Genomic DNA, 26372 nt, shown 5'->3' with positions numbered 1-26372 from the left:
CATTGTGTTTTTCAGGGTTTCCTTGTGGCAGTATTGTACTGTTTTGCTAATAAAGAGGTAAGTTCCTAGGTTGTCACTGATCCAATGGTTCAGAGATGGGGAACCTTCATTCCTCCAGCTGTAGCAAAACTACAATTCCCATCATGGATGGACAGATCACAGTAGCAGCCCTGGCCTAGATGCATCTATATTACTAGGATTTCTTCTTGTCCAACTAAAGCTAAATCGATGCAAAGTCTCTCTCCTCCAGAAGGAAGAGCCAGTCTCTCTAGTGCCATCTATATGTAGCTGTACGTCAATGTCCGACCCATTAAAGAGCTGGGGATCTGTGGAAGGAGAACCAGTACCTTGAGCTGCCTCATTCAACTCTGTACAGACAAGGAGCTCAGAAACAAGCCATCTACATACATGTGTCTGAGGCTTATATTCCCCAGTCATGTTTCAAGGCTTTTCCACAGCTATCCTTTACCCACAGAATAGGGAATAACTATCTGTTGGGGGGTGTCTGACTGCTGCTCTCCAACCACTCCTCACCACGTGCCATCCTAATGTCTCTCACATCCTGTCTCTACTGCCCCCTTTTTGGGAGCTCCCAAACTTAGTTCATATAGCTATATTACAGCTGTTAAAGGAGAAGTCTGGTGAAATTTTTTATTAAAGTATTTTATTGACCCCTAAGTTATACAAATCACCAATATACACTTATTACAGGGAATGCTTATAAGGTGCTTTTTTCCCTGTACTTACTACTGCATCAAGGCTTCACTTCCTGGATAAAATAGTGATGTCACTTCCCGGATAACATGGTGATGTCACTTCCTGGATAACATGGTGATGTCACTTCCTGGATAACATGGTGATGTCACTTCCTGGATAACATGGTGATGTCACTTCCTGGGTAAAATGGTGATGTCACGATCCGACTCCCAGAGCTGTGCGGGCTGTGGCTGCTGGAGAGGATGATGGCAGGGGGATGCTCAGTGTCCCTCCAGTGCCCTGTGTCTCTCAGTGTCCCCCTGCCATCATCCTCTCCAGCGCCACAGCCCGCACAGCTCTGGGAGTCGGGTCGTGACATCACCGTTTTATCCAGGAAGTGACACCACCCTGTTATCCGGGAAGTGACACCACAATGTTATTGCTTCATGTAGTATCCACTGGTCTGGTTTGTACTCCTTTCATGTTTAAACTGCATTTGAAATTTTTTTTACAAAATAAAAACAGTTAAAGGAGCGGTGGGTCACGCATTCTGTTCATTCTCTATAGGAGCAAGGAGGACAGCCAAACACTGTACTCCAGCAGCGACTATACAGAATAAATGTGTCACCCCGTGCTCCATTCTAAAGGCCCTATTAGACCAAGCGATTACCGTGTAATAGCTCCTGGTAAAAGGTAAAATCAACCGACATGCACAATGTCAGCTGATTCTTGTCTTTCAACATGTTGCAAAAAACTAGAACGATAGTGATGGTCTGCTGGCCACCGCTCTCTACCATGGCCCACCTCGACGATCTAAAGATTATCCGGGCAGCCCCCTGCAGCTTCTTGCGCTCCCCTCCCCCCACTCGGTGTTGGTGCATGTAATAACCAAGAGCGAGTGGGAAATGAGGAGCAAGTGAGCGCTGATCTGATTTGGCACTGGCTTGCTCCTAAACATCGGCTTGTGTAATAGGGCCTTAACAGGATACTCGGGTCACTGTCCTTGAAACGGCTGCAGGGCCCCAACATTTGGACCCTCTGTGATCAAATAATTTTGCAAGTTAGGGCCCTATTCCACAGGCCAAGCAACGATGTAAATGAGCGCCAATCTGCTAGATCGGCACTCGTTTACTGGGCCTTTTCCACGGCCCCGATGATCGTTTAGCGAGGGCTGCAGGGACATCGTTACCGATGTCCTTGCAGCATACATTACCTAGCAGGGCTTCTCTTGCGCTCCGTCTTCCTCCCCGGGTCCCGCTGCGCAGCATCAGCTTCGGTGCGGCCTGACTGAGCTTTCAGACCGCTCAGCCAATCACTGGCCTTGGCGGTCCCGGCCTGTGATTGGCTGAGCGGTCTAACAGCTCAGTCAGGCTGCTCCGGAGTTGATGCTGCGCGCGGGACCCGGGGAGGAAGACGGAGCGCAGGAGGATGTATGCTGCTTGGATTGTCGGACACCACCGTGCACCGCTATTCCACCGTAGCGATGTGCGGGCAACGATTTTAGGTTTGAACCTAAATGAACGATCACCGAGTGATAATCGGTTGAACACTGACTTAAGGCCCTTTTTCGACGGAAACGACTCTCTATCTGCTGCCGACGCTCTGTGAAATAGGAGCGGTGGCAGCAGACTGCTGCTGTATGCTATGCTCTGCCCGGACAATCTAGCGATGACCCGGGCAGCACCGCAGCCGCCCCCAGACTTACCCACTCACTGCTCCCCGGCAGCGAGCAGGGAACGAGGAGCAAACGAGTGCTATTAGCTCCTCATAGTCTCCCCGTTGAATAGGGCCTTTACAGAGTAACTACTTATAGGTGGCACCAGAGAAGCAGTTTTCTTCCTCCTGAGTTATTTGGCATATATTTCCCAGAAAGCATTGCATGTACAACTTCCTACACCAGCTGGATCTCCTCAACTAATAGTTACTAAGAGCTAAAGCTACATTAGATCTAACAAACTGCACTGCATCCCCTCTAATCTGACCCTCCTATTGGTAGCGACTAACACTCTGACCCCTTTGCAGGTAAAGTATGAAATACAGAAAAAGTGGCAGATGTGGAAAATGGACGGCTCCTCTTTGCTGTGCCTGCGGTGACACCACCTGTAGCTGCCGCATGGACTTATACCCTGATAGGGCAGGCGACGTCCATCGTCAAAAAGACTGGCTGCAAAGCATTATGGGAATTCAAGCCTTAGGGTATAAAGAAGCATTTTGTAAGACCCTGACTCACACTATAAGCGACATTTTGACCGTTTTCTTGCACCTCACAGAGTCTATGTCCTTTCATCACATTGCTGAAGAAAACGGAAGCCTGAAAGCGTGTCATCATTTTATTGAGAGTAAAAGTTCCGCTGTTACAGCCGCTTCTTAACCCTTCTGCTAAAATAAGAATCACTCACAGGCCTCTATACCTGCCTTAAAATCCACCATCATGCATCTGTTCAGCCAATAAAATATGGCGGCGTGTGGACCACTGGCAGCGGCTTCTTCAACAAGAACGCATCAACGTTTCACCTTCCCCCTGTGCACCTTCTGCAACAAGGGATCAGTAGGATATCACCAGAGATTGCAGTTTGCCTCCGACACCATCAGCCCAGCGTGCGACCCTTCTGCACGGCCATCTGAGCTGAGAAGAGCAGGGGGCTGCTATGGGCAGCGTGATCAAGGATCAGGACATCTTCGGGGTGGAAAGTTTCACCCACCGTCTGAGGTATGGGAAGAGCGACTCCTAGAAAATCAGATAAAATAAGATCAAATATTTGGTGGTAAAGGCCTAAAGGCAGCCCTTTCCTCCCAATATAAGGCTGGCCATAGGAATTCTGGGTCCATGTATACTGCAAAAGACCCCGGCCAAGTTTCCAAGGAGTCTTCTGGCTTTATGTAAATAAAGATTTATCATTGTCTAAGGAAACAATCTGTAACTTTCTAATATACTGTATGTTTCATCTCCTTACTATTTCCAGTGAGAAGCCCTATAATAGGTAGCGGATGTTGCAAGCTCTTTTAAGGTTTATTCCTATCTGCAAAGGATGGCTCCCTGCTACCTTTTTTTTTTTTTTTTTTTTTTAAATCAGATAGGCTTAAAGGGGTTGCCCAGGGAGCAAGAAATAGCTGAAGCCTTGTGCTCCCCAGTGCTCACTTTCTAAAAGCCCTATTTCACAGAACGATTATCGGCCGTATTCGGCCAATAATCTTCCCGTGGAATAGGAGGCAACTATCAGCAGACATCGTTCATGTTGGCTGATCGTTGATGTCGCTTGTCTTTCAACATGTTCAAAGACAGACGACTTATGGAATTGGAGCGGTGGCAGCAGACCGCTGCTATATCCTATGGGCTGCCCGGACGATCAGCGATCAGTTGGGACCCGGGTTGTGATGTGTCAGGCCTGCTCAGCCAGTGAGCAGCCAAGGTGCGATCCCGTTACGGCCGCTGACTGGCAGAGTGGACCTGACACGTCACGACCCGGGTCCCAACTCAGACCAGAAAGCAGCCGGGGGACTGGAGCGGCAGTACACAGCATCAGCGCTGGAGCCGGGGAGGTGAGAGCATGTTCATTCTTTTAGCCTCCCTCTCCCTGGCACTTTTATAAAGAAAAAAAATCACCCTGCCCGGAGTTGTCCTTTAACCGCACACTCCTCCTGGATCTATCTAATAACCAGTGGGGGTCTATACACAAAGACCCTGACTGATCACAACTGACTGGGACACTTTTATTTAATTCGGCAATGTGTAGTGCTTCCTTTTCCCTGTGGGAGGTGCTGCAGGAGGATTGAACACTTCCTGTAGGATTCCCCCAGATGCATGGATCTAATAGAAAAGCTAAGCAAGCCTTCTCTTTTACCTTGCTCCTCAAGGATCAGGCCATTTATGTCTCCCCTTGTCTGAAGTTCTCATCTTCTCCAGGTTCTCATGCAGCGCTCTCACAGCCTTCTCTGCAGAGATAGAAGCCATCTACTTCTTTATTCTGGTATGACAGAGGACTATTACATCTTAACAACTGGCATTTAGCTTACCTAAACCCACCGTGCTTTCCCCCAGAGATGAAGAAAGCTCCTGCATGCTGAAAGACTTCAGTGGGGCAGTGTTACTTCCATGAGGACCTAAGGAAAGAAGCAAGTATAGTAGTATTAAAGATCCACCTGACCCAGTGCGCCCCACAACAGCAGGTATCCGTGGTTGAACCTGGTGTCATCTCAAGATCAGAGGTTATCACCTATCCACAAGCTGACTGCAGGGACTGCTGCTGAACACCGATCAGGAGTGGGGAGGTCAACGGCCCCCACGGATTTGGAGCAGCAGTACATATGCTCGGCCACCTCTTAATTTACAGTCTATAGGATTTCAATGCTTCAGATGTCTCATTGACAGTGCATGAAGTGATGGCTGAGCATGTGCACTGCTGCACCATTCACTCGGAAAAACAGAGCTCTATTCTTGTGATCACTAGGGTCCCCACTGATCAACTAGGTATCCCCTATACTGTGGATAAGGAATAACTTTTAATCTTGGGATAACCCTTTAAGAAGTGTTAATCTGAAGGGTCAAGTCCTCCAGAGCAAGAAGTAGTCTCTGCATAGGTAAACCCATTGTCAGTACAAAGAACCATACAATTAAAGTGTCATTCTCGTCTTTTTTGTTGTTGTTGCAGAAATAAATAGTCCAGGCCATTTTAAGAAACTTTGTAATTTGGGTTTATTAGGCAAATATGCCATTATCTGCATTCAAAAAGCTTTTCCCCAGCCCCCCCTCCCTTCTCTCTCTCATTCACTGCTCATTATCAGGAAATCTTGACTCTTAAATCAGTCGGATCCTGTCTGTACTATGGAGAGGGGAGGAGGGAGATTAGTCGCCAGTAGAGAGCAGAGAACAAAGGATTACACAGCAGGACCTGTGTGAAGGCCTTTATAGAGAGGTCAGTGCTGACTTCAGAGGAGATAGCCCGTGATGTAGCTAAAAATTTACTCTTTGTTGTCCTGTTTTGGTGCCTTATCTCCCTCCACCCCTCCCCTCTCCATAAAAAACAATGAAGACAGGGGGGAGAGCTTCAAACTGCTTTTTCATGATAAAAATGCATTTTTCGGCTAATAAACTCAATTACAAGGTTTCTTGAAATTGCTTGTACTATTGATTTTTGCAAAAAAAAAATAAAAATTCAACGACAGTGACACTTTAAGGGATAATGCACAAGCCCCGCAAAACACCATCTGTGCACAGACGGAATTCTGCAAAATGTGTAGTTTAAACTGGTGCCGCTCATGTTGTATCCAAGACTTTCAACCAGCTGGCACAATGGGTCCCACTATACTACATCCCATAACCATTCCCATTCAAATGAATGCAATATCAGAGACTGTAAAGAAAAACAAAAAAAAACCCACAACAATCCAATTAGCAAGAAGTAGAAAAACATAGCTGCTTTCTTTCAAAAACAACGCCACCCCTGTCCCTGTGTGAGTGAGTGTGAATGGAGCTGTGTAATACCACGCCCAGCTGAAGGACAGGTATGGCGTGGTTTCTGAATAAAAGCAACTAGGTTTTTTCTCATTCTGGATAACCCCTTTACACAGAAACTACTTAAAAGGGTTTTCCAATTTAACCATCTAATACTACATGTCCCTTACAGAGATATCATTATCCCTGAAAGTTTTTAAAAGCCAGATGGGACACAATGTGTAACCCCTGACATTGTAAGTGTAAGACTTTTCCCTCCCCCAGCCTCTTACCTGATGGCCTGGAGACAGGTGTCCTTGTCCTTGCAGTGTTCACCTTTCCCAGTCGTAGTGACAGCTCTTCCTGGCAGCTCCTATGGTAAAGATTGAATAAATAAATGCACCCATACACTTACAATATCTGCTGGACAAATAACCATTTAACTATTAGCTATTACTCCTGATCCCCCAACACGTGCATGTGTCGTCAATGGAGAGAGTGGAGGAAGCAGCAAATCATATGGTACTGAGATTAAAGTCAATAGGATTCCATACACATATGATGGTTACTGCCGCCCAATTTGGTTTTGATGTGGCCATTTAAACGTACTGTTATTGGACCTACATCCGGGTTACACAGAGACATGTGCCGCTGATAGCAATATATGCAATCAGCCTACGAGCAGGGGTTCTCCTGCTGATCGCTGACACCTTGCCGATAACTGGCTCCTCTGTCTTGTAAGCAAATACACTCACTCTGGTCACGTCACATTTTAGTTCAGTACCTGAGTTGGGCTAGTGCCCTGTGTGCATCAGTAGCCAAGTTGCTTGTGGCTTCCAATTGGCAGCGAAACGCCCTCCATTTTGTCTCCTGCTCCATTAGGCAGCCCTCAGCTACAGCCCTCAGCTCTCTCTCCTGGTCCACCTGTCCTTTCAGAGTCTCCGTCTCCTCACACTTCTAAGGAGTAAAGAGAAGCAATGCAGATCCGTCACATAGTATAGGCGGTGATTTAGAGTGAAACATGACGGGATCCGGCCATGCATCCATACCTTATGAAGCTGTATGGCTAGTTCCTGCATCTCGGCTTCCAGACGATCAGCGTAGGCTTGTTCCAGAGCATCTCCGGGAGGGCGGGCAGAACTATGCCAACGGGCAATGGCGGATGTCATTTTCCGCTTTGGTCCAAATAAGCTAAAAAGAAATAAAAGATACATGTATAACGTAGAAGTAAATTATTGGCATATCAGACATCACTGATCTTATTACAGGTCATAGAATTCTACCATCTTATCATTTACAGCAGGGGGTGCTCAGAAGTGGTGGCTGCTGCAGAATCTCTTCTTAAAGAGATAGTATGGACATCATTAGACAGGCCAATGACATCGGTCTCTGAACTGACAGGCCGCTAAACCAATCACTGGCCGCCAGAGGGCAGGAGCATGGAAAAGTAGGTTATTAACAGTTTATTCAATAGTTTTCTGCCAGCCATGCATCACAATTACATGTGGTGATGCACGGTTGGCAGCGATGATTTTGGCATCAGACCATTTGACATGATTAGCCAATGATCGTAGCGATCGGCTGATCATTCTCTCTATTACACGGAGCAATAATCGGCCGAATTGGCCTGATTCAGACGATTATCGCTCTGCGAAATAGGGCCCTTAGTCACTGTATTATTGACAGGATTTACTTACGTGATGCCCACTTCCCGCAGGTCGGTTTCAGTAAGGGTAAGGAAGATTCGGAGGTTGACGTCCTGCTCTTGGAAGACAGACAAGTACTTGGAGCAGCCAATTTGCTCTAGAAGCTCTGCCAGGTCCTGAGGAAAGAGCAGACGCCATTGAGATTATAAGTAGACAAGTAGTGCCAGCCTTCATCTTAATACCATGGGCATCATTGTATGTGTGCAAAAGGAGGAGTTTTTACTCACCGTAAACTCTCTTTCTCGTAGTCTTCATTGGGGGACACAGACACCGTGGGTATAGGCTGCTGCCACTAGGAGGCTGACACTAAGAAAAAACAAAACAAGTCGGCCCCTCCCAGCAGGCTATACCCGCCCACTGGCACTGAGCTAATTCAGTAGTGAAAAAGCAGTAGGAGGAGCCGAAACAACCATAAAGAAAAAAACAGTCCACACTCAAAATCTGAAAAACACAGGCCAACAGGCAACCTTAATCAGACAACAGAGGGTGGGTGCTGTGTCCCCCAATGAAGACTACGAGAAAGAGAGTTTACGGTGAGTAAAAACTCCTCCTTTCTCGTGCGTCTTATTGGGGGACACAGACACCGTGGGACGTCCAAAAGCAGTCCCTTGGGTGGGAAGAGACAGAGTGGAGCTAAGAAGAGGAAGAAGCCACTGCTGCCTGCAAGACCATGCGGCCCAGACTCGCATCGGCCGATGCAAACGTGTCCACACGGTAAAACCTAGAAAAGGTGTGCAGTGAGGACCACGTGGCGGCCTTGCAGAGTTGAAGAGCTGAGGCCCCATGACGAATGGCCCAGGAAGCCCCAACCGAACGAGTCGAGTGAGCTGCAATCCGGAACGGGGGCGACTTACCCTTACTCCGGTAAGCCTGAGCGATGGCGGAGCGGACCCAGCGGGCCAGGGTCGCCTTAGACGCTGCTGACCCCTTTCGAGGACCCTCAGGGATGACAAAGAGTGAGTCCGAGTGTCGAAGAGACTTTGTCCTGGAGAGATAGATGCGCAGGGCGCGAACCACATCCAGCTTGTGGAGCGCGCGCTCCCTTGGATGAGAGGGGGCCGGACAGAAAGAGGGAAGAACAATATCTTCGTTGAGGTGGAAAGGTGAAACCACCTTGGGCTGAAAAGAAGCCACGGGCCTAAGTACCGCCTTGTCCTGGTGCAACACCAGCAGGGGAGGACGGCAAGAAAGGGCTGCCAATTCCGAAATCCTCCGGACAGACGTAACCGCCACCAGGAAAGCCACCTTAAAGGACAAGATGGCCAAAGGCACCTCCCGGAGGGGCTCAAACGGAGGAGACTGCATAGCATCCAGGACGAGATTCAGATCCCACGGGGGAACTGGGTGCCGATAAGGAGGTGCAATGCGCGCCACTCCTTGGAGAAAAGTCCTGACTTGAGGAACTGACGCCAATGGTCTCTGGAAAAAAACTGAAAGGGCAGAAACCTGGCCCTTAAGAGAGCTCAGAGCTAAGCCTGCGTCCAGACCTGCCTGGAGGAAGGCCAGGAGTTGCGCCAGAGAAAAGGGAAGTGGAGGCGCAGAACAGGCCTCACAGTGACGGAGGAAGGCCCTCCAACAACGATAATAAATCCTTGCCGATGCAGGCTTCCGGGCCCTGATCATGGTCCTAATGACCGCATCAGAGAAACCGCGTGATTTCAGAATCCAGGTTTCAACAGCCACGCCGTCAAACGTAGCGTGGCTAAACGCGGGTGGCAGAGCAGACCTTGAGTGAGAAGATCCGGCCGGTCTGGTAGACGCCAGGGGACGTCGGCGGCGAGGTTCACGAGATCCGTGTACCAGGCGCGCCGTGGCCAGTCCGGGGCCACGAGGATTACCGGAAGTCCTTCCGACTTTATCTTTCTCACCACCCGCGGCAGAAGCGGGAGAGGAGGAAAGATGTAAGGGAGGCTGAACCGACGCCAGGGAATCACCAAGGCGTCCGAGGCCAGAGCCAGAGGGTCCCTCGTCCGGCAGACGAACTTCGGCAGTCTGTGGTTGAAGCGAGACGCCATCAGATCCACATCCGGTGTCCCCCACCTGCGACAGATCTGGGAGAACACCTCGGGATGCAGGGTCCATTCCCCTGGATCCACCCGTGCACGACTCAGATAGTCGGCCATCCAATTGTCCACACCCGGAATGTGAACAGCGGACAAGGCAAGCACGGTTTCCTCCGCCCAGGAGAGGATCAGCGCCACTTCCATCATGGCGGTCTTGCTGCGGGTCCCGCCCTGATGATTCACATAAGCCACTGCAGTGGCGTTGTCTGTCTGCACCCGAACGGGGAGACCGTGGAGCTGTGTCTGCCAGTGCAGAAGGGAGAGACGAATCGCCCGCAGCTCGAGGATGTTGATGGGGAGGCAAGCTTCCTTGGCCGACCAGGTTCCCTGAACCGTCAGATCGTTCCAAACCCCTCCCCAGCCCCGCAGGCTGGCATCGGTGGTCACAATCTGCCAATGAACGGGAAGGAAGGAGCGCCCCAGAGAGAGGCTCGGAGACCGCAACCACCACTGAAGGTCTTGGCGGAGGCGAGCCGGTAGTTTCACCCTCCGATCTAGAGAGGGGAGTGACCTGTCCCACCGTGACAGCAGGAAGAGCTGCAGGGGGCGGGAATGAAACTGGGCAAAAGGGATCGCCTCCATAGACGCCACCATCTTCCCCAGAACCCTCATACAGGAACGTATGGACACAGGGCGGTGGCTGCAAAGAGCTCTGATATTGGCCTGAAGGGACTGCAACTTGTCCTCTGGAAGGAAAACGCGGGCCTGTACTGAATCCAAACGCATTCCCAGAAAAACGATGGACTGGGCAGGGACCAGGGAGGACTTGGAACGGTTGAGCAGCCAACCGAAGCGAGAGAGCGTATCCAGGGTGATATGGAGGCTCTCTAAATTCTGGTCCTTGGATGGAGCTTTGACGAGTATGTCGTCCAAGTAAGGGGTTACTGAGACACCTCGAGCCCGAAGAAGAGCCATGACAGCCGCCATGGTTTTCGTGAAAACCCGCGGCGCCGAAGCCAGGCCGAACGGGAGAGCCACGAACTGATAATGCTCTTCCCCTACTGCAAAACGCAGGAAACGTTGGTGAGGAGGATAAATCGGCACGTGAAGATACGCGTCCTGAATATCCACCGAAGAAAGGAACTCGCCTGGCTCCAGAGATGCGATCACAGAACGCAGGGACTCCATCCGGAAGTGAGATAGTCGGACGTGACGATTCAGACGCTTGAGGTCTAGAATCGGACGTACCGAACCGTCCTTCTTCGGAACCACAAATAGGTTCGAATAGAACCCGCGGAACCGCTGAAGAGCAGGAACGCGAACAATCACTCCCTTCGAGAGGAGCGAAGGGATGGCCTGGAAAAAAACGGCCGCCAGGGCAGGGGACCTGGGGGGACGAGAAAGGAAAAAACGATCGCGGGGAACGGAAATGAACTCGATCTTGTAGCCCTGTGAGATCAGTTCTCGCACCCAGGCGTCCTGAACATGAGCAAGCCAGACCTCCTGGAACAACAGGAGACGGCCGCCCACCTGAGGAGATCCGGGTGGGGGAAAACCTTCAGGAGGAGGAGGGCTTGGAGGTGCCAGGCTTAAAGGGGGGGCGGGAGGCGGCAGATCGCGCCTGCCAGGAAGAACGGTTTTTGGAGAAACCGGACCTTTTGTTCTGAGGAGCTGCAGTCTTCCCGGAGCGAGTCGACGGAAGCGACCGAAAGGAACGAAAGGAGCCTGGTTTGCGACGGGAATCCTGACGCTTGGGGCGTTGCTGGGGAAGATTGGTACTCTTCCCCCCTGTGGCATCAGAAATAATGTCATCCAGGCGTTTCCCAAAGAGACGAGAGCCCGCAAAAGTCAGACTGGTGAGAGACCGCTTGGAAGCGTTGTCAGCCCGCCACTCACGAAGCCACAAGGACCGGCGAATAGCTACAATATTGGCCGACGCAAAAGCCGAACAGGCTGCAGCGTCCAGAGAAGCCGAGCAGAGGTACTGAGCTGCGTCCTGAATCTGTTGGGCGAGGTCGGCCAAGTCCTCAGCCGATACGCCAGAAGTAATGCCGTCCTTCAGTTGCTTAGCCCACATTGAAATGGACTTAGACACCCAAGTGGAAGCAAGGGTGGGAAGGAGAGATGAGCCAGAGGCCTCAAAAGCTGACTTAGCTAAGGACTCGGTGCGTCTGTCAGTGGAATCCTTAAGCGACGACGCATTGTCCAGCGGAAGAGTCGTGACCTTGGTCAACCGAGAGATCGGAGGATCCACAGAAGGTGGACCTGACCAGCGAGACACGAGGTCCTCGGGGAAAGGGTAAAGGACCGACAAGTGTTTAGGCTTTGAGAAACGCTTGTCTGGGGACTTCCAAAATTTGGAAAACAGGTCATCAAACTCTTTGTGACTGGGGAAAGTGCTGCGGACACGGTGCCCGCTTCTATGGAAAAACACCTCATCAGCAGGTGAGGGGTCCGGAGAATCCTTCAACTGGAAGGTATCGCGGACTGCGGCCACCAGGCTGTCCACAGTGGAAACCGCGGGAGAAACATCCTCAGGATCCGAATTGGAAACCGACTCTGAATCCGACAGATCTCCAGGCGAATGGGATCGCCTGTTAGGGGAGATATGAGTAGGGGCCAAACTAGTTCCAGGGGAGCCAGAGGAAGAGCGAGAAGAGGCACGGCGAGGACGCTTGTGGGAGCGGCTCCTGCCGGGCCGTACACCACCGGCTGCCGGGCGTGATTGGGCGGGCGCTGAAGAAGAAGCAGACAGGCGGTCAAGGGCGGCCGCCACAGACTGAGACAACTGAGCCATCTGCGATACTGACTGGCAGAGAGAGCGCGCCCAGGCCGGGGCAGACTCCTCAGACTCCGGAGGGGGGTCCTGAGTAGGGGACATAGACGAACAGGACTGCATGGAACAAGCAGCGCAGATAGGCTGAGAGTGGCCGGAAGCAGATTTAGTGTTACAAGACGTACAGAAATAGTAGGTAACAGAGGAAGGAGGAGGATGCTGGCGGCGTGTGGATTCAGATCTTGAGTCAGACATAATGAAAAAAACTAAATATATATATACATATATTAGTAAGAAAAAACACAGCCAGCTAGTGTATTCCTACAGGCAGATAAATGCTGGAGCTGAGAAGAAACCAGACACCTGCAGAATGACAGAATACACACAATGAGAAAACTCAGAAAGACAGAAAAAAACATGGCATAAAGTCCCATAGAGACCTTACCAGGCATCAATCTGTGAAAAAAGGCAGAGGTCCGGCAGGGCACAGGACGGCTGCAGAGGCAGGATGGACAGCAGAAGACTGGCCAGGAAGAACAGACTGGGGGTTGTAGTCACGGGACTGAAGACTCCTGACGACTATGGAGCTGCGCAGGCTGCCGCACCGAACGGGCTGAACAGGAGACCGCGTCACGAGCGTAGTGACGCGTCACGTGCGGAGTGACGTCAGACGTCGGCCCGCGCGGGAGAAAGACCGCGCGCGGGAAATTCAAACGGACCAGAGAAGAAGAGGCGGCGCGCGCGGGAAGAAGAGGCCGCGAGGACCGGAAGTTACGGCCGGACCCGGAAGTCGCGGCCATGGGAGAAAGAAGGGGGGGCCCCGCAACCGGAACCTAAAGCAGCATCCCAGTTCCCGACCCCCCCGCATGCGGTGACGGCAGGAGGACCGGAACGCAGCGGGGAAGGGAAAAGGTGCAGGGAACGGAGCTGGAGGTGCCTGGGAAGGGGGGACGGGGACTAGGGCCCAGACAGACCGCGAAAGGGAACCGGGGAACCCCAGAAGGGAGAGGGAGAGCAGGGGAACTTTACTTACCCCTGATGCCGAACTGACCTGTCCCATGAATCTTCTGCCGGCACTATGCCGCGCTGCCGCGCGCAACTTTGGAAGGCTGGGCGGGCAGGGGCTGGCGGAGCAAGTCCGCATAGAGGAACAAACAGACAGCAGGGCTAGTCTGTGTCCTGGGCGCTGGGTCCGGCCGGTGGCAACCTAGGGTAAACAGCCCCTTTCTAGTTAGGGTCTGTGCCCTGGTTGCATAAGGGGGGGATCAGGGTGAGTCTTTAGTGACCCACCGTGCCCCAGACCTGTAGAAGAAAAGGATTAAACATCTCAAAACTAAACAAGCAGAAACTGGTCTGGAGTAACCAGACCTGCGTCTGCCTCCTACTGACACTAAGCTAAACTGAATTAGCTCAGTGCCAGTGGGCGGGTATAGCCTGCTGGGAGGGGCCGACTTGTTTTGTTTTTTCTTAGTGTCAGCCTCCTAGTGGCAGCAGCCTATACCCACGGTGTCTGTGTCCCCCAATAAGACGCACGAGAAAGAAGGGTCCGTGGAGTCTCAGTTACGAGTCTCAAAACACGGAAATAGCCAGATATCCCTTAAGGGGAGGGAAGCCTATTGCCAAGGGGGTGCCTCCCAGTGGGAGATCACCAAACCACCCTGGTACGTAGCCCCTTAAGTCCCACTCGGTTGCGAGTATTGGAACATAAATAGGGAAATACCAGGGTGGCCCCTTTTACGTCAAAGTCTAACTCTGTGGTGAGTATTTTGACATGACAAGGGGATCGTCTGTGGATGGATGCCTGCCTTGGTGAACCCTTGTCATGTCGCAATATTCACCACAGAGTTAGGTCCCTATTCCACCGGACGATTATCGTTTGCCTAATCGTTAATGATTAACGATCCCAAACGACCGCTATTGCGAAAGACCTGAAAACTTTCAGTAATTTCCATGGAACGATAATCGTTACTTGTGATCGTAATTGGGATCGTTTCTCTTCGCTATTTATTCGCTATTGCGTTCGTATCTATTGCGAACGACCGAACGATGTCTTATTCAATGCGAACGATTTGCGAACGAGCAACGATAAAAATAGGTCCAGGTCTTATAAAGCGATCAACGATTTCTCGTTCGGTCGTTAATCGTTAACTGCATTTCAACCGAACGATTATCGTTCAGATTCGAACGATTTAACGATAATCTGAACGATAATCGTCCGGTGGAATAGGGCCCTTAGACTTTGACGTAAAAGGGGCCACCCTGGTATTTCCCTATTTATGTTCCAATACTCGCAACCGAGTGGGACTTAAGGGGCTACGTACCAGGGTGGTTTGGTGCTCTCCCCACTGGGAGGCACCCCCTTGGCAATAGGCTTCCCTCCCCTGGAGGGATATCTGGCTATTCCCGTGTTTTGAGACTCGTAACTGAGACTCCACGAACCCTTCTTTTGCATATTTAAATTTATAGGGGGCAATGCATCAGTGGAGACTCTTCAGTGAGTACTCAATTTGATTTTTTTGTCGCTGGTCTCCCTGAGCTCAGCGATTGCCATGTTTTGTGCATCATTGTATGTGCCATAGTGAGTGGGTAGCTTATTGGGTTAGGGTAGGGATGGGGAACCTGCAGCCCTCCAGCTGTTGCAAAACTACAGTTCCCATCATGCCTGAACAGCCAAAGCTTTAGCTTTCAGACATGATGAGAATTGTAACATTACAACAGCTGGAGGGCCGCAGGTTCCCCATCACTGGGTTAGGTCCACCTTTGGAATCTAAAAACAGTCGTACAAAGTCTATATACATCATACCTTGGGCCCGCTATAAGGTGGTAGATTTGGTTCTAGTAATGAGTTGGAAGCCCTGCAGTGTGAAGGTCCAGGGGCAGTATGGACATCACCATTGCGCGCTCTCCCTTTGCCATAGGATTTGGTGTGCTTCCTGTTGTTGGTTTCGAATGCTGGATCAGAGTCCTAAACAAGATAAACTTAAATTAATTAGCATGGAATTAAAAAGAAAGAGTCTGCATTTTCATCGGCTGAGCTGCAATACCAGATGTAGCCTATGGACAAGAGCGGCGCTGTACTTCGTACTACACCTTTAAATGCTTGACTACAGAGTAATCCTTAAAAAGCGCATAGATATCGGAATATCAGCAAGCTTACGATGCATGCCCTGCGTACCTCATTGCTCTCCACCGATGCCTCGCTGCTCACGCCTGTATTGATACATATGCCTTCACTGCTGCTGCTCCGCTGTGCACCAGTATAGCCCTCCTCTGGAATACAAAAGAGATCCTGCTGTAACCATGTACTACATAGAAGCCATCAGGTAGGTATCATATAGGGTTATGCAGCACCAACCTTTACTGCTGCCATTACTCTCCACATCCCGCTCATTGATGGGGGAGGTGACATCACGGTACCGCAGATCATCTGACCCTGCAGTCTCATAGTCCCTGTCATTGAAGGTAACGTAACCCTGAGGAGGAAGCTGACCACCTAAAAAGAAAAACCAGAGGTAATGAGAGAGAGAGAGAGAGAGAGAGAGAGAGAAAGAAAAAGAGAGAGAAAAAAAGAGAAAGAAAGAAAGAGAAAAAGAAAGAGTGCGAGCGTAAAATAGAGAGAGAATGTGAGTGTGTGTGTGTGTGTGAGAGAGAGAGAGAGAGAGAGAGAGAGAGAGAGAGAGAGAGAGAGAAAGAAAGAAAGAAAGAAAGAAAGAAAGAAAGAAAGAAAGAGAGAGAGAGAGAAAGAAAGAAAGAAAGAAAGAATGTAAGAGAAAGAGAGAGAAAAAGAGAGAGAAAGAAAGAGAGAGAGAAAGAAAGAAAGAAAGAAAGAAAGAAAGAAAGAAAGAAAGAAAGAAAAAGGTTAATGTTAGTGTATAAAGGATTAGGGTCCTATTACATGGGACGATTATCGTGCGAAAAATAGTTATGTTGTTCGAATTTAAACGATAATCGTTCTGTGTAATTGCAGGCAATGATTGAAAAATCGTTTGTATGTCGTTGATTTAGATCCGAACCTATAATTCTCGTTAATCGTTCGCTGTAATTCCACGTTTGTTTGCTCAAGTTCCGCATTTTTTCACTAATCGTTCAGTGTAATAGCACATTGTCCATTGTTTTCCTGAGATCAGAAGGAATAAACGATCGTAACAACGATCGTATCTAATGACCATCGTTCTGTGTAATAACTGTGAATGTTTATCGTTAACCTGAAATCAATCTTGTTTGCGATCGTTTATCGTTAATCGTTAAAAATCGCTCCGTGTAATAGGACCCTTAGTCTCTAAGCCAATAGCTAGGACTACGGTTAGAGGATAGCTACTCACCATGGCTGGGCCCTCCGCCTGTTATCTTGGCCAGAGCTTGGGGACCATCATGAATACTTGGACCTTTCGGCCTACGCTGGTGCCTTGGCCGGTGGGGGGTGGAGGAGGACTCATCGGATGAGCTCTGATCTTCATGACGTGCTGGAGAACCATGAGCACAATGTAATGTAGCCCAGTATAACAGGCTGACATCACTGAATGAGCACAGAGGACGGCTCCGCTCTTACCTGATCCTCTACTGTGAGTCCGGGATCCCTTGACACGATGGGAGTCCAGGAGTGACACTATCCTAGAATGGCCGTATCGGGCGGCTAACATGCGGGCTGTGTCTCCATTGTGGTCTGTCTCATGGAGTTTAACCCCCTTTAACAAAACAGAGTAATGTTGGACCATTCTGAACCAAGAAGTTATGTGGGCGGTCCTAATCAGTGATTGACAGCTCTCTGTTAACAAGTCTATATTTAGAGAGCTGTCAATCCACTTGACCACCCACTTGTCCATCATCAAGTGGATGATTGACAGCTCTCTATATGCACATTTATACAGGCATATGTCAGAGAAGTCACTAAGTAGCACTGATCACATGCACACTCCGTTGAGCAGAGCGTACACAAGTATTAGTTATTTAGGAGGAATCGCACTGTAGATCTACAGCCATGTACAATGTATCGTCACCTTAAAGGGTTAGCTTACCAATTTTTTTTCTTTTAAATCAACTGGTGCCAGAAAGTGCCAGAGATTTGTAATTTACTTCTATGAAAATAAAATCTCAAGTCTTACAGTACTTATCTGCTGTATGTCCTGTGGTGTTCTTTTCAGTCTGGAAAGCAGGAGAGGTTTTCTATGGGAATTTGCTGCTGCTCTGGACAGTTCCTGACATGGACAGAGGTGGCAGCAGAGAGCACTGTGTCAGACTGGAAAAAATACAGCACTTCCTGTAGGACATACAGCAGCTGATAAGTACTGGAAGACTGGAGATTTTTTAATAGAAGTAAATGACTAATCTCTGGCACTTACTGGAAGCCGTGGATTTGGAAAAAAAAAGTAAAAAAAAAAAAAAAATTGGGGGTGAACCACCCCTTTAAGAATGATGAAAGGGATCTCTTGCAAATTGTAAAGTGTACCCAAGTTCTTATCTTCTATACATTGACACGAAACAATGTGGTAATAATTAAAGGTGGTGACCTTTCTGGAAACTTACATGGTTTAATAAATGTTGCACTATAATCTCATGTCCAGATGCTGCGGCCTCCATCAGGGGAGTGAAACCATACACCGGCTCCCTAGAAGGGATGAAGCAGAAGGTTCTTTAAAAATTTGTCTTTACTACATGGCGGCCATTGAGATTAATAGGTGGGCTAAGCCCACCACAGCATAGCAACCAATTTCTCATAGCAACCAATCACAGTTCAGCTTTCATTTTACCACAGCTCATTAATATTTGAAACCCAAGCTGTGATTGGTTGCTATGGGCAACAAAGGAACTTCTGACTATTAGGCCCACGTTCCCACTGAGCAAAGGTAGCGGAATTCCGCAACGGAATTGCCGCCTCCCATAGACTCCCATTATGAGCAGGAGGCTAACGGCATTCCGCGGCGGACAATTCCGTCGCGGAATTCCGCTACCTTTGCTCAGTGGGAACGGGGCCTTAGGGTAGCTTCACACATACCGTATCGCAGCGGATTTTCTGCTGCAGATCCGCAACAGATTTGACTAAATGAATGAACACAGTATCAAATCCGCACTGTCAAATCTGCTGTGAATTTGCAGCAGAAAAATGCGCTGTGATACGGTAGGTAAGCAATGCAATGTATGTACGTACGCAGTGACCCCACCAGCAGAATAGTGAGTGCAGCTCTGGAGTCTAATACGGGATGTCACTCAGGATCAGTACAGGATAAGTAATGTAATGTATATAGACAGTGACCCCACCAGCAGAATAGTGAGTGCAGCTCTGGAGTCTAATACGGGATGTCACTCAGGATCAATACAGGATAAGTAATGTAATGTATGTAGACAGTGACCTCACCAGCAGAATTGTTAGTGCAGCCCTGGAGTATAAAGCAGGATGTAACTCAGGATCAGTAATGTATGTACACAGTGACCCCACCAGCAGAATAGTGATTACAGCTCTGGAGTATATTACAGGATGTAACTCAGGATTAGTAATGTAATGTATGTACGCAGTAACCCCACCAGCATAATAGTGAGTGCATTTCTGGAGTATAATACAGGATGTAACTCAGGATCAGTACAGGATAAGTTATGTAATGTATGTACACAGTGACCCCACCAGCAGAATAGTGAGTGCAGCTCTGGAGTATAATACAGGATGTAACTCAGGATCAGTACAGGATAAGTAATGTAATGTATGTACACAGTTACTTTATAACCTTACATTATATATAACAGTATATGTGGCCCTATATAACCTTACTTTGCATCTGCATTGGCTCCATTTTCTAGCAGGAATCGCAGCATCCGCTGATGTCCAGCACTTGTGCAGTGGAATAGGGCAGTCCAGCCTCGGGCGTCTCTCGCCTCAATCTTAGCTCCTTGCTGCAGGAGTAAAACAGACATATTTGCTGTCAATAAGTGGCTCTAGCAGGATACTGAGCACTAGGGAAGAACCGATTCCAGTTGGGCATGAATGAGGCAAGGGGGTGGCATACCTGGATCAGGAAGTAGGCTACACTCTCATTCCCACAGCTGGCTGCCAGCATAAGAGGAGTCTGACCACTGGGTGTTCTGCAATTCACGTCCACCCCGGCCTCCAGCAGCAGGCTGACCACAGCATCATGGCCGATGTATGAGGCATACATGAGTGGGGTCCATCCACCCAGGTTTGGCTGGTTCAGGTCAACGTCTCTCCTGTGTAAAGACATAAAACGCAGCATTAGCTGCCAGGTACAGTAACAATGCCAACTGGCCCCAAACAGGCACGGGTGAGGGTTAGAGGGCATATCCACCATATACATTCAGAGCATACTGAAAGGAATCAATTTATCGATCGACCTTTGTGTCCAAATCAAATAGGTTGATGGTACTTGATGGAGAAGAACAGTGAAAAGTTTTATTTAAGTATTATAATGCCCCCCAAAGGTTAAACAAATCCCCGATATACACTTATTACGGAAACTGCTTATAAAGTGCTTTTTTCCCTGCACTTACTACTGCATCAAGGCTTCACTTCCTGGATAACATGGTGATGTCACTTCATAGGGTACCATGGTGAGGTCACTTCCAGGATAACATGGTGATGTCACTTCATAGGGTACCATGGTGAGGTCACTTCCTAGGGTACCATTGTGATGCAACTTCCTAGGGTACCATGGTGATGCAACTTCCTAGGGTACCATGGTGATGCAACTTCCTAGGGTACCATGGTGATGTCACTTCCTGGATAACATGGTGATGTCACTTCCTGGATAACATGGTGATGTCACGCCCCGACTCCCAGAGCTGTGCGGGCTGTGGCTGCTGGAGAGGATGATGGCAGGGGGATGCTCAGTGTCCCTCCAGTGCCCTGTGTCCCTCAGTGTCCCCCTGCCATCATCCTCTCCAGCAGCCACAGCCCGCACAGCTCTGGGAGTCGGGGCGTGACATCACCATGTTATCCAGGAAGTGACATCACCATGTTATCCAGGAAGTGAAGCCTTGATGCAGTAGTAAGTGCAGGGAAAAGAGCACTTCATAAGCATTTCCCGTAATAAGTGTATATTGGGGGTTATTATAACTTTTGGGGGGCAATACAATACATCAATAACATTTTCACCAGACTTCTCCTTTAAGCAATCTGTGGTGGTCCCATAGTTTGCGCTCGCAGGAATCAAATATATTTGCCCGACCCCTTTATACACCATACCCATTACTAAGAGCAATTTAATTTTTTCATAGTGGTCACCTGAAAATTCTAGTGTTCTCGAGTCCCGTTCATGATGGACGACTATTTTATATTCTCTCTATTTCAAGGGGCAGGACCAGAGCAGGGCTGGTTGCCAGTAGTACACACATAGATACTTCCTCCCTTACTTGTCTGGCCAATTACAGGACAGGAGCAACTCCTCTCTGCTACGCCACGACACTGAGCTGGAGAACGGCAACAATTTACAGTACACTACTATAGATGGCGTGTTGGGGTTACCAAAACAAAAGAACTTCATATCAACTGGTGGCAGAAAGTGCCAGAGATTTGTAATTTACTTCTATTAAAAAATCTCAAGTCATCAAGTACTTATCAGCTGCTGTATGTCCAGCAGGAAGTGGTGTATTCTTTCTATTCTGACACAGTGCTCTCTGCCGCCATCTCTGTGTGTGCAGGAACTGTCCAGAGCAGCAGCAAATCCTCATAGAAAATCTGTCCTGCTCTCCAGACTGGAAAAATACACCAATTCCTGCAGGACATACAGCAGCTAAGAAGTACTGGAAGACAATTTTTTTTTATTGAAGTAAATTACAAGTCTCTGGCACCAGTTGATCAGAAAGAAAACATTATTTTGGTAAACTACCCCTTTAATATACCTTTAAGCTTGCACCCACACAGTCAGGCTCTTTCCTTCACAAAGCACTATCTAAGCCCCACCCAACTCGCTACAGTTTTTCTTGGTGTCTCTGATGCTAGACAATGCCTGAACCTGACAATAGGCAGTGAACTGCAAGTTTAGATGAAGTGAGACCCCTAGTGGTTAGATATATTTACAGGGTATGAAAATAAAATATTTAATGGTAATAAACTACAGATTTTCTTATGATCAGAAACTAGGTGAAAAATTAGTGTTCATGGAACATCACATGTTCTATTCTTACCTGCGCACACAGCACTGCACTACCTCATATTGACCTATAGAGGCCGCTGTGTGGAGGTCCAGAGACAACTCTTGCCCGTCCAATGGTTCTCCGTACCACATGGACAGGCTGCGACTAAGCATTTCTGTCTCACTGGCTTCATCACTGAGTTCCGTCATGTCTCCAGCCACTCACAGCGTTCTATAAACAATAAGGAGTCAATGGTCACCGACTACAGGAGAGCTCAATGCTGTGCGAAATACTGTATAGACAGGACACAGACCCCTCCTCCTCCTCCTAATACACAGACATCAGGACACAGACCCCTCCTCCTCCTAATACACAGACATCAGGACACAGACCCCCTCCTCCTCCTAATACACAGACATCAGGACACAGACCCCTCCTCCTCCTAATACACAAACATCAGGACACCGACCCCTCCTCCTCCTAATACACAGACATCAGGACACAGACCCCTCCTCCTCCTCCTAATACACAGACATCAGGACACAGACCCCTCCTCCTCCTCCTAATACACAGACATCAGGACACAGACCCCTCCTCCTCCTCCTAATACACAGACATCAGGACACAGACCCCTCCTCCTCCTAATACACAGACATCAGGACACAGACCCTTCCTCCTCCTCCTAATACACAGACATCAGGACACAGACCCCTCCTCCTCCTCCTAATACACAGATATCAGGACACAGACCCCCTCCTCCTCCTAATACACAGACATCAGGACACAGACTCCTCCTCCTCCTAATACACAGATATAAGGACACAGACCCCTCCTCCTCCTAATACACAGACATCAGGACACAGACCCCTCCTCCTCCTCCTAATACACAGACATCAAGACACAGACCCCTCCTCCTCCTAATACACAGACATCAGGACACAGACCCCTCCTCCTCCTTATACACAGACATCAGGACACAGACCCCTCCTCCTCCTCCTAATACACAGACATCAGGACACAGACCCCTCCTCCTAATACACAGACATCTGGACACAGACCCCTCCTCCTCCTCCTCCTAATACACAGACATCAGGACACAGACCCCTCCTCCTCCTAATACAGAGACATCAGGACACAGACCCCTCCTCCTCCTAATACACAGACATCAGGACACAGACCCCCCCTCCTCCTAATACACAGACATCAGGACACAGACCCCTCCTCCTCCTCCTCCTAATACACAGACATCAGGACACAGACCCCTCCTCCTCCTAATACACAGACATCAGGACACAGACCCCTCCTCCTCCTAATACACAGACATCAGGACACAGACCCCTCCTCCTAATACACAGACAGCAGGACACAGACCCCTCCTCCTCCTAATACACAGACATCAGGACACAGACCCCTCCTCCTCCTCCTAATACACAGACATCAGGACACAGACCCCTCCTCCTCCTCCTAATACACAGACATCAGGACACAGACCCCTCCTCCTCCTAATACACAGACATCAGGACACAGACCCCTCCTCCTCCTAATACACAGACATCAGGACACAGACCCCTCCTCCTCCTAATACACAGACATCAGGAAACAGACCCCTCCTCCTCCTCCTAATACACAGACATCAGGACACAGACCCCTCCTCCTCCTAATACAGAGACATCAGGACACAGACCCCTCCTCCTCCTAATACACAGACCCCTCCTCCTCCTAATACACAGACATCAGGACACAGACCCCTCCTCCTCCTAATACACAGACCCCCTCCTCCTCCTAATACACAGACATCAGGACACAGACCCCTCCTCCTAATACACAGACATCAGGACACAGACCCCTCCTCCTCCTCCTAATACACAGACATCAGGACACAGACCCCTCCTCCTCCTAATACACAGACATCAGGACACAGACCCCTCCTCCTCCTCCTAATACACAGACATCAGGACACAGACCCCTCCTCCTCCTCCTAATACACAGACATCAGGACACAGACCCCTCCTCCTCCTCCTAATACACAGACATCAGGACACAGACCCCTCCTCCTCCTCCTAATACACAGACATCAGGACACAGACCCCTCCTCCTCCTCCTAATACACAGACATCAGGACACAGACCCCTCCTCCTCCTCCTAATACACAGACAGCAGGACACAGACCCCTCCTCCTCCTCCTAATACACAGACATCAGGACACAGACCCCTCCTCCTCCTAATACACAGACATCAGGACACAGACCCCTCCTCCTCCTCCTTATACACAGACATCAGGACACAGACCCCTCCTCCTCCTAATACACAGACATCAGGACACAGACCCCTCCTCCTCCTCCTAATACACAGACATCAGGACACAGACCCCTCCTCCTCCTAATACACAGACATCAGGACACAGACCCTCCTCCTCCTAATACACAGACATCAGGACACAGACCCCTCCTCCTCCTAATACACAGACATCAGGACACAGACCCCTCCTCCTCCTCCTAATACACAGACATCAGGACACAGACCCTCCTCCTCCTAATACACAGACACCAGGACACAGACTCCTCCTCCTAATACACAGACATCAGGACACAGACCCCTCCTCCTCCGCCTAATACACAGACATCAGGACACAGACCCCTCCTCCTAATACACAGACATCAGGACACAGACCCTTCCTCCTCCTAATACACAGACATCAGGACACAGACCACTCCTCCTCCTAATACACAGACATCAGGACACAGACCCCTCCTCCTCCTAATACACAGACATCAGGACACAGACCCCTCCTCCTCCTAATACACAGACATCAGGACACAGACCCCTCCTCCTCCTCCTAATACACAGACATCAGGACACAGACCCCTCCTCCTCCTCCTAATACACAGACATCAGGACACAGACCCCTCCTCCTCCTCCTCCTAATACACAGACATCAGGACACAGACCCCTCCTCCTCCTAATACACAGACATCAGGACACAGACCCCTCCTCCTCCTAATACACAGACATCAGGACACAGACCCCTCCTCCTCCTCCTAATACACAGACATCAGGACACAGACCCCTCCTCCTCCTCCTAATACACAGACATCAGGACACAGACCCCTCCTCCTCCTCCTAATACACAGACATCAGGACACAGACCCCTCCTCCTCCTAATACACAGACATCAGGACACAGACCCCTCCTCCTCCTAATACACAGACATCAGGACACAGACCCCTCCTCCTCCTCCTAATACACAGACATCAGGACACAGACCCCTCCTCCTCCTAATACACAGACATCAGGACACAGACCCCTCCTCCTCCTCCTAATACACAGACATCAGGACACAGACCCCTCCTCCTCCTCCTAATACACAGACATCAGGACACAGACCCCTCCTCCTCCTAATACACAGACATCAGGACACAGACCCCTCCTCCTCCTAATACACAGGATCCGTTATACAGAGCAGTTATCCGTTATACCTTTCTTCGCTCTCGGATTACACAGACTTCAGCCTCCCAGCTGGTGGACCCCCTTCCCGCGCAGGACTCTGGAATTTGTAGTCCTCTTCCAATAAGTAACTTCTAGCTCAAGATTTTCTGCTAACTACACATCCCAAAGTGCTTTGCGGCATGTAACGCCTATCCTCTGACTGACAACAGAAGTGTCCAATCAAATTTGCGGATGGATGAGGGGCGCTTGGCAAACCAACCAATCAGCAGCGAGCTAAACTGCGTCCTAGAAGCTGTACAGTACACACGATATATAAATATTAGTATGCGTGCGAATAATAGCACACAGTGTAATATACAGTTACTGTGGAGACTACTTTTACTTTTGTGGACCTTAGTGTTGTCATCTGAATCTGATTGGACAGTTACAGATATTGTAGTTTATTCTCTGATCTATCTATCTGCCAGGACCTTACGAGGCGGAACTTGAACCGGTTGCCAAGGTGACCCAAAAAGGTAAGAGACGCAAAAGAACGTTGTGGGCGTGACTTTGTCATCGACGTTGTTGATTGGTTAAGCATCCTAGAATTTTTGATGGGCGTGGTTGGCCATCTGGTAGCTCCACCCACTAACTTTACACCTGTAGTAGCTGAGCAGGTGGGCGTGGCTTGTGGGAGTGGGCGGAGCAGTGTCCGGTTGCCTGCAGTATCGCGTTATGTGACAGCCGGTTTACGGTGGACGTCGGTTTTAGTGTTAGGAACCTGAAAGGGGAATCTGCCGGCCGGGATAGAAGGCGTCATACAGGAGACGTTCAATTACAGGAGTCACACGTGATCTAGAGTGTGAGTGTGGACCTGGTTTCCATGGCAACAGGTAACGCTGACAGGAGCTGAAAGTCAGAGTCTGCAGTTATGTGGTCAGATTCACGATTAGAGGCAAGTACAGACTGCTGGAGACTGCTGGGGGTTGTAGTCCTTCACATTCTAGTGCTAGACATAGACGTCTCCTTCTGAGCTGTGCCAGGGCCCACACTAGTATCCTAACTGCAACCCTGAGCAGGGTGTACAAACATTACCTATCCTGTATTATACTCCAGAGCTGCTGGTGGGGTCACTGTGTACATACATTACATTACTGATCCTGAGTTACATCCTGTATTCTACTCCAGAGCTGCACTCACTATTCTGCTGGTGGGATCATTGTGTACATACATACCTTACTTATCCTGTACTGATC

The 26372-nt window shown here is 49.4% G+C and overlaps 3 protein-coding genes across 16 annotated transcripts in view; 2 read left to right on the top strand and 1 right to left on the bottom strand.

Annotated features, from left to right (window-relative positions):
* The window catches only part of LOC138801360 (glucagon receptor-like), a 65107-nt gene extending 61509 nt beyond the window's left edge, over positions 1-3598 (top strand). For 6 of the 9 annotated variants that reach the window (XM_069984099.1, XM_069984098.1, XM_069984096.1 and 3 more), the window contains exons 13-14: positions 16-57; positions 2719-3598. In XM_069984099.1, the coding sequence (XP_069840200.1) occupies positions 16-57; positions 2719-2790 (114 nt within the window). In that variant the 3' untranslated portion in view covers positions 2791-3598. The remainder of the gene's footprint in view (positions 1-15; positions 58-2718) is intronic. The other 3 variants (XM_069984104.1, XM_069984097.1, XM_069984105.1) reach the window with 3 other exon arrangements.
* ANKS3 (ankyrin repeat and sterile alpha motif domain containing 3) lies at positions 2752-25939 on the bottom strand. Its single transcript, XM_069984095.1, has 17 exons — positions 25167-25939; positions 21742-21921; positions 19608-19806; positions 19373-19494; positions 18136-18217; positions 17162-17297; positions 16935-17075; positions 15968-16105; positions 15788-15882; positions 15416-15577; positions 7825-7949; positions 7177-7318; positions 6912-7084; positions 6421-6500; positions 4711-4797; positions 4539-4629; positions 2752-3424 (listed from the first exon to the last, which is right to left on the bottom strand). The coding sequence occupies exons 2-16, from the start codon at positions 21897-21899 to the stop codon at positions 4547-4549; spliced, it is 1923 nt and encodes a 640-aa protein (XP_069840196.1). The 5' UTR covers positions 21900-21921; positions 25167-25939; the 3' UTR covers positions 2752-3424; positions 4539-4546.
* The window catches only part of LOC138801358 (dynein axonemal assembly factor 8-like), a 78914-nt gene continuing 78062 nt past the window's right edge, over positions 25521-26372 (top strand). For 3 of the 6 annotated variants that reach the window (XM_069984093.1, XM_069984094.1, XM_069984088.1), the window contains exon 1: positions 25676-26071. The gene's annotated coding sequence lies outside the window, so the exon portion shown is untranslated. Of the gene's footprint in view, positions 25653-25675; positions 26072-26372 lie in introns of those variants that run through there. The other 3 variants (XM_069984092.1, XM_069984090.1, XM_069984089.1) reach the window with 3 other exon arrangements.

The sequence above is a fragment of the Dendropsophus ebraccatus genome, chromosome 9 (assembly GCF_027789765.1).
Source record: "Dendropsophus ebraccatus isolate aDenEbr1 chromosome 9, aDenEbr1.pat, whole genome shotgun sequence".
Lineage (NCBI taxonomy): Eukaryota > Metazoa > Chordata > Amphibia > Anura > Hylidae > Dendropsophus > Dendropsophus ebraccatus.
The sequence above is the reverse complement of the archived record's forward strand: the minus strand, read 5'-3'. Positions and strand labels throughout refer to the sequence as shown.